This window comes from Elephas maximus, chromosome 1 (assembly GCF_024166365.1).
Source record: "Elephas maximus indicus isolate mEleMax1 chromosome 1, mEleMax1 primary haplotype, whole genome shotgun sequence".
Taxonomy (NCBI): Eukaryota; Metazoa; Chordata; class Mammalia; order Proboscidea; family Elephantidae; genus Elephas; species Elephas maximus.
Genome location: NC_064819.1, coordinates 27,455,198 through 27,463,008, shown reverse-complemented (window position 1 = coordinate 27,463,008; position 7,811 = coordinate 27,455,198). Strand labels below are relative to the sequence as shown.

Sequence of the window (7,811 nt, the reverse complement as noted above, 5' to 3'; positions counted from 1 at the left end):
CTGTCCCCCAACTTTTAAATCATTTTCATCTCCCATTTTTCATATCTCATAAAAAAAATTTTTTTTCATATATTTTATATACCAGCCTGGTGGATAGGTGGACGTTTCAGCCTGCCTAGCCATAAAACTAATACGTATTTCAACAATCCAAAGTATAATTTAAAGTGTATTTAATATGCAACTGGTGTTTGTGGAATCCCCTTTCAATGATTATTGTTGGATTAAATGTAAAATACCTAGAGTTATTTGAAATTATTTTAGTTTGAAATAACCCAAACTGTAAGAGATGCCATTTGAAATGTAATTCTTATTGAAAAAGGAAATTGTAAATAGTATGTGCCTGAGATTGGAAGGGCATATCTCAAATAACCACGTGAATTCACAGCTCATGTTAATTATGTGCTACTGAACAGAAAGACTTACTCAATAAGAAACCAAATTCTTGTTTTCCATAATTTCACCATAATTTTATTTTATATTTACAGTCTTCCATGTTTAATGCAAGGATCTTGCTGAGGATTTGGGGGACCAGGGAAGAAAGACAGGGTTTGGAGGAGAGGGATCAGAGGTCTGATAGATACAATTAATAAAACTAACAGGATGTGAAGGTCTTCCAGAAGAAATTCTTGCAGCCAGCTTTACGTTCTCGGGGTGCCATGGCTGGATTTGAGTTAGCAGATCTCTGCAGCTCCAGCCTCATTTCATCCTGCTCAGCAGCCTGGGACAGGTCTTCAGGTTCCAGGGCATCGTTCTCCGTCTGGTTGGGTTCAGACAGCAGTTCTGCCAAGAAGTACTTGGCCAGCTCCTGTATGGGGTGAAGAGAGAAAGAGGAGGGAAGGGGGATGAGGATGGTAATGATATTGAAAGTGATGATGGGGAAGAAATGGAGAACCTAGTCTGGGAAAGCAGATTCAGCCCACCCCAAACCCGGTTTTCATGGCTGTACAGTCTTTGTCATGCTCAAAACCAGACGAAGATATTAAAAAAAAGTGTAGATTCTATAACCAACAGTTTACACAAAAAGGCTTCAAGAACTCAAGTGTCTTTACAATTTTCTGCCTTTGTAGACTTAACACACACAGAGAAATAGCTACAGATTGTTAAAGCACTTTTACAAAGATAAAGCCTGTGCCAACAGCTTGCTTAACTTACTTTCTAGATCAGGAATTAAAAAATGGAATTGTTCTTACCGTTTTACTAAGTCACCTGTGGGGAACGAGACATTTTATAATCACAAACGTTCTGTGTTCCATCTGTAGCGTGCCCCTACCCTCAGCACCGCTGGATAGGAGGGGAGTGCTGCTTAAGAAGATAGCGGCTTCAGACGTCCCCGCTTTCAGCACCTGGGTCAGCGCCTCCTGTGTTCAGCACCAGGGATGGCTCCCATCAACCCTTCAGGATCAGACAACTACCAGTCTTGGAATTTTTTTGAATACCAAAGAACCTACCTGAACCATGACTGACTGCGCTGATCAGAAAAAAAAAAAAAAAGAGGGGGTGGGAGCGAGGATTCTGGGTTTTGAAAGTTTTCCTGAGAGCTTTGGGGACTAAGGGATCCAAAAAAGCACCGAAACTCCTCAGGAGGGCAGGGTATCTCTCAAATCCAAACCAAGGGAGCTGGGACAAGGCTAAGAGAGGACTGGGGGATCCAGGAGAGGGGAAAGACGTCGAGGGAGCCTCCTTACCTGCTTCCCAGCGGCAGCAGCGAGGGACTTCTGCAGAAACTGGCGGAGTCTGGGGTCTGAGGGCGCTCCGGTGACACCGCCCAGGGCCAGGACGATGGAGAGTGCGGCCAGCGCGCACTGGAGGCGGCAGGACAGCATCTTCGCGGCGCTGGGGAAGCCGAGCGAGAGGGTGGTTCCTCAAACTCCAGGCGCGGATCTGCGGGCAGCAGCGACGGCTCTGCACCTCGCGACTCCGAAGCCGCCTGTGTCCGCACCACAGGCTGCCTGCCGCCTTTTTAAACTCTCTCTCTGACGTCAGGCTAGGAGACGCCCCCAGATCTCACCAGGGCTTTTACGCACCATTAGCCTCGCGAAATCAATCACAGAAGTGAGGGGAGGCGACACGATCCAAAGTTGCTTATTAAAAAAGTAAAAATTAGAAAAAAAAAATCCGCACAGGCACACACGATTCCACACAAGCTGTGTTCTCCAAACAATCTTTTATATTCACTCAATGCTATGCACATACGCATTTTATAATTTCACTCACACAAACACGCACATGTATACACTTAACACTGAGGCTCACACACAGCCTTTGCAAAGATAAACACACTGTTAAACATAGCTGCATACACACAAAAGTACCCAGGCGACTCCACCTATCTTTATACTCAAACGTTTTAGGGGAACAAATGAATGCAAAAGCGTACGTGTGTGCCAAGGGGAGGCTCAGAATCACTCCTTTAAAGCTAAGAGTGCAACATGGAGGTTAGGAAGGACTGAACCATCTCTGCTTCCTCTGTTATCTATGTAAGTCTTGGAGGTGAAGCTGTAATAGGGCTCTAAAAGAATCTCCATTTTTCTCTATAATGAGGGAAAAGGTACTTTTGGCTCACTTTCTCTTTCTCTTTCTCAGCGACTGAGAGACTTCTGGTCTTCCTGACTGGAATTGAACTGTGTCCTCCAAAAATGTGTGTCAACTTGGCTAGTCCGTGATTCCCAGTATTGCGTGATTATCCACCATTTTGTGATCTGATGTGATTTTCCTATGTGTTGTAAATCCTACCTCTATGATGTTAATGAGCAGGATTTGAGGCAGTTATGTTAATGAGGCAGGACTCATTCTACAGGATTAGGTTTTATGTTGAGTCAATCTCTTTTGAGATATAAAAGAGAATCAAGCAGAGAGGAGAAAGACTTCATACCACCATGAAAGAAGAGCTGGGAGTAAGCCCATCTTTTGGACCCAGGATCCCTGCACTGAGAAGCTCCTAGACCGGAGAAAGATTGATGACAAGAACCTTCCCCCAGAGCTGACAGAGAAAGAAAGCCTTCCCCTGGAGCCAGAGCCCTGAATTCGGACTTCTAGGCTCTTAAACTGTGAGAGAATAAACTTCTGTTTGTTAAAGCCATCCATTTGTGGTATTTCTGTTATAGCAGCAGTAGATAACTAAGACACTGACTTTCCACAATGACCAAAAAAAAAAAAAAAAAAATGAAATTCACTTCATTTTATTGCCTTGAAATTTGGAGCTGGAAAGCAATCTCAGAAATCATCTAGTGAACCACAGAGTTGGGGTCACGGAGCCCTAGAAATGTGCAGTGAATTGCTCTGGGTCATATATAGCACAGCTGAGACAAGAGCCAGAGCTCCACATCCCAAAGCCAGGGTCCTCTCCACTCAGCTTTGAGTTTTCTAACAGATTCCTGCCAAAAGGGAGAGTTTTAGATCAGCGACACTCAATCTGAATCTGTGAAAGGCCAGGAATATCCAGAAAATATGTGATCGTTATTTTGCCTATGTATGGGGAAAGGACCAACTTAGGAAGTGCATTGTGTAATTTCAAGGTCCAGAAAGATCTCTTTCACAAGAAGGCAGCCTATAGATGCTGAAATTCCTCCATTAGAAAATAATTACTTCTCTTCTATGTATTTCTTCTTAGAGACATAGCACGTTAAGACTTGGTAACTGTTAACACATTAGTGTGGATTCATTTGTTGAATTTTTTTCTATATCTAGACCTAGCTAAAGGTAGGTTTTAATTTAAGTAGAGTTGGGAGATCAATTTGGAGCAAGCAACTCACCCAGGAAATGTCAGCTTTGGTGGGGTGTGTTATTGGGAATGGGGGTAGATTGTGGTGAGCAAGTAGACTCTTCTTGCCCAAGGGCAAGAGCCCTTGGGTGAGAACCGCATAAGGACCTTTTCTTCTACAGCATCTCCACCACGATGGAGCACCAGAGGGAGAATTTGCAGCCCTCCAGAGGTTTTCAGTGGGCTCATTTTCAGCTGAAAGTGCCTCCAACTCTTGCCCCTAGAGCTATTGGTGGAACAGGAACCAGACTTTTCTACCAAACTTGCACAAAACCTGGCCCAAAATGGTTGTTGTAGAAAATGAAGCATAAATGGGTTTGTGAATGAAGCAAATGAGGTTAGTGTTTTCCAAGGGGAGGAATGGGAGGTGACATCTCAGGCCCGGTCTCTTACAGCAGTCTTCTACTTGGTTTCTATCCTGTTGCTCTCCAGCTCAAAATCTTTCAATGACTCCCCAATGTCAACTGAGTCAAGTGTAAACACATCAGTCAGTCTTAAAGGCATGTTTCCTCAGATACTAACTTACCTCATCAGTCCCAGTCTGTATCACTCCTCATCTCCCATGCCTCCCATTTCTTCCAACCACCTGCTCTTCCCTATACACATTCTTCCTTTCTGTACCTACTTTTATGTTTATGTTGTTTCCTCCACCTAGAATACCTTTGACCTATTTCTAACTGTTAATATCATAAAGCTTACTCTAGGAAGTTTTTCAATTTTTTTTTCTCATTTAGAACCAGTATGGACATGTCCTGTGCCCCAGAATGTGTCTTTTGTGCCCCTAGGAGAGACCCTTACAGATCATTTTATATTTCTGTTCCTTGGGGGTCCTTATATCTCATCTATAAGCCTGGAGGCTCACTGAGGGCAGAAATCCTGTCTTAGTCATGTTTGTATCCTCCACAGAGACCATAATAATGTCAGTCATGGAGCAGTTGAGTACAGGCTGGCTGAGTTGAAGACAAGCTTCTCTCTCCTTATATGGGAGGTCTCTGTGTGTTCTGTAGGTAAGACAAGCATTGTACGCCTCAGGTAACTGAGGACTGTATCACTTGACCCCAACTCTAAGAAGCTGATAGTTTCAGTAACATATATCTGCCAATTCCTTAGTCATCTCTAAGCTTCAGCAAGGAAAAAAATCTTAAACACTGCTCAATATAATTGTTCCTATATGCTAAGAATAAACTGGGGCTGTCATATGAATGTGTAAACATAGTCATTGAAAACGTAACTGCCTTCATACCTACTGGAAAGTCATCAATCAGTTAAGTGGGTTTATGTCCCTTGCATATAATAGAAGTGGATAAAAGTGCTAATTTGCCTGCATATTATGTTTCACAGTTGAATCACCGTTGACCAGACACTGGAATGGCAGCTCCAGGTTATATAGCTATTGTGTTGCTGCTACTCCAGCATTTCCTCAGTAGAGGTAGGTAAGGAAACTCTGCCCTTAATTCTCCTCCCACATGTCCTTTCTCTTTGTGAGTCAATTATCCTCTCCAGAAGTTTCTGAGTTATTGATCTGTGACTTCTGCTCAGACTTTCCAATAACATGAAATTGAGTAGTGTTCTGCCCCAATGTGCCATCCAGAGAGTATTTCTTGGTTCTCTTGTATCTATTTTTCTCCTAAAAACAAGCAGTTAAGTCTGAGGTCTTCCACGTGCCTGCCTAGAGGTCCCATCAGCAGCGGGGGAGCCATTGCAGACAGGCTCTTCCATCCCTGAGTCTGAGAGATAAGGTCAGAATCAATGGCCTTGTTCCCTGCAACAGTACAGAACAGATGGTGAAGTTCCTCTTCAGGGTGATCCTGAGACTACCACTTTGAAAGATGGTGGTAGGAGCCATGTAAATAAGAAATGCCCCATGGAGAGTGAAAGTTTCCATGCAACAACTCCAATCTGCCCATACTAAAAATTATGACTACTACCCTAGACTGGTGGTTCTTAAGCCAACCTTCACATCAGGATTGCCTGAGAACCTTTTAAAAGCATAGATGCCTGGATCCCGCCTAAGCAGATTCTGATTCACAAGTCTGGGCTGGGCTCAGATATCTGCATCTTTTAAGAACATAATTCTAGTATGCAACCAGGGTGCCACCACCCTAGAAAACTACAGAATCACAAACCACTGCTCACAGCCTCTCTTTTGCCTTTGATCTCACCCTTCTCTATTCCTTCTCCCTCTTCCCTTTTCCCTTTCCCTTCCCCTATCTTCCTCCTTTTCTCTTCTCATTTCCCTCTTTACACTTGTCCTTGTTCATCTCCTCTCCCATCTTTCTTTTTGTTCTTCTGGCTGCCATCCTCTTCTCTTGCTCAACTTCCTTTTCCTTCTTTTCCATCTTTGACTTGGGAACACCAGGATACAATGAGCTTAGCTTTGCCTTGCTGGGGCCAAGTACCCGCTCGATTGTCTTTCCTGATATTATGCCCAGAGTTGATGGCAGGGGCAGGATTGGGGCCAAAAATATACCCCCTCACAGACCAGGGCCTTAAAAACCATCTGGTCCTACTTCTCCATTTCCGTGTGGGAAAACCAAAGCCCAGAGACGGGAAGGGTCTCTCTCAAAGCCAGGTAACTAGTTTCAGAGTCAGGACCTTCAATTCTCTTAGGTCTATATTCTTCCCATGGTACCAAGTGCACTGTGAAATTCCTTGAATCCCTTCTATCCAAGTGACTGAAATCATGTTTTAAGATTGGTAGCTCCTGTCCTGTTCTCTATGTACCCCCACCCAACCCAACTCCTTCTACCTAAAGCAAAACCTTCTATCCTGAGAAGGGCATTCTGCTATGGAGAAACCTTTGGGAATTGATGTGCAGGTATTTGGAGACCCTGTAAGTCGGGCCTTCAAGCTTTGGTGTCTCTATCCTTTTCTGGTTGTGCATTCCCTAATCCTATAAACAACTGGATCAGCTTCTCATCCCCATGGTTCTGCGTGAGAACTGTTTCCACATATAGGAGAGGATAGTGCAGTTAAACTGGGCTCTCCTGCCCTCTGCTGGCTTAACTGGTCCAAGACAACTGCATCTAAAATTTTTAAGGTAGAATTTTCTTCATTCCTTCATTTATTCCACCAACTTTTTAAAGGCACCCAATATTCAGAGATCACTGTGCTCGGCGCTAGAGTTGCAAAGATAAAAACACACACATTTAAAAAAAAAAAAAAAAACCCTACTTCAAAGATTCGACGATTGAACACTTTGAACCAGACTTTGGGAATTCAGAGACAATAACTAGAAATGCAATAAGTTCCGATCTAGTATACTGCCTAGATTTTTGGCTGAGCCATAGAATCAAGGAATTAGCACTAGAAGAGACTGCAAACAGCTTCTAACCAGTGCTATTCAATATAAGCTTCCCAGATGAGGTCTGGGGCTCCCTGCACACACATCTCAGGGTCTGCCAAGTCAGGAATAGGCACGAGTTGCACCAGTTCTGCTTCATTTATGGAGTTCTGCCCAAAAGTTTTATAGGACAAAAGGTGATACGGAGTCTGAACACTGTAGTCTTAATACAAACCCTCTCCTTACGTGTAATCTCAAAGACCCCCTCGCCCCCTCCGCCAAAATCTGTGCTTACAAGCGATGTAGTTATCCCAAAGTCTGCTGGCCTAATGTCCTTCTTCCACCCATATTATGGGACCTCACTCCCTTTACAAAGTCATGCCTAAGCCGTTGGTGATAGAGGGTGTCCCCAAAGGAGGCCTCGCATGTGTTGAGTGCTCCCTCTTGTGGCTGTTCACGCCATTGCTGCTCTACCTGGCTAGCTCTCCCTCGCCCCAGGTCACTGTCAATGCTGTGCCCAGGTCCCAGGACACTCCCTTGGGCCACTGCTTTTTCTATGCTGCTCTAAGGTGCCACACCGGGATCCCTTAGACCAGTGGCTTTCAGGCTTTCTGGCTGCAAATTACATACGCAATACGTTTTATTTCATAACCCAGCGTACACGCACACCCAATCCCACACACGTTTCTCAAAACAATATTTGCCTTTGTTATTTGCCAGAAATGAACGGTGTGACCCATCACTGAACCCCAAACCCCGACTAGAAGC

At 44.2% G+C, this 7,811-nt stretch overlaps 1 protein-coding gene across 1 annotated transcript; it reads right to left on the bottom strand.

The window, feature by feature from the left end:
• Positions 1-455: 455 nt before the first annotated feature.
• SST (somatostatin) lies at positions 456-1,900 on the bottom strand. Its single transcript, XM_049861219.1, has 2 exons — positions 1,686-1,900; positions 456-805 (listed from the first exon to the last, which is right to left on the bottom strand). The coding sequence occupies exons 1-2, from the start codon at positions 1,821-1,823 to the stop codon at positions 593-595; spliced, it is 351 nt and encodes a 116-aa protein (XP_049717176.1). The 5' UTR covers positions 1,824-1,900; the 3' UTR covers positions 456-592.
• Between the last annotated feature and the right edge of the window lie 5,911 nt (positions 1,901-7,811).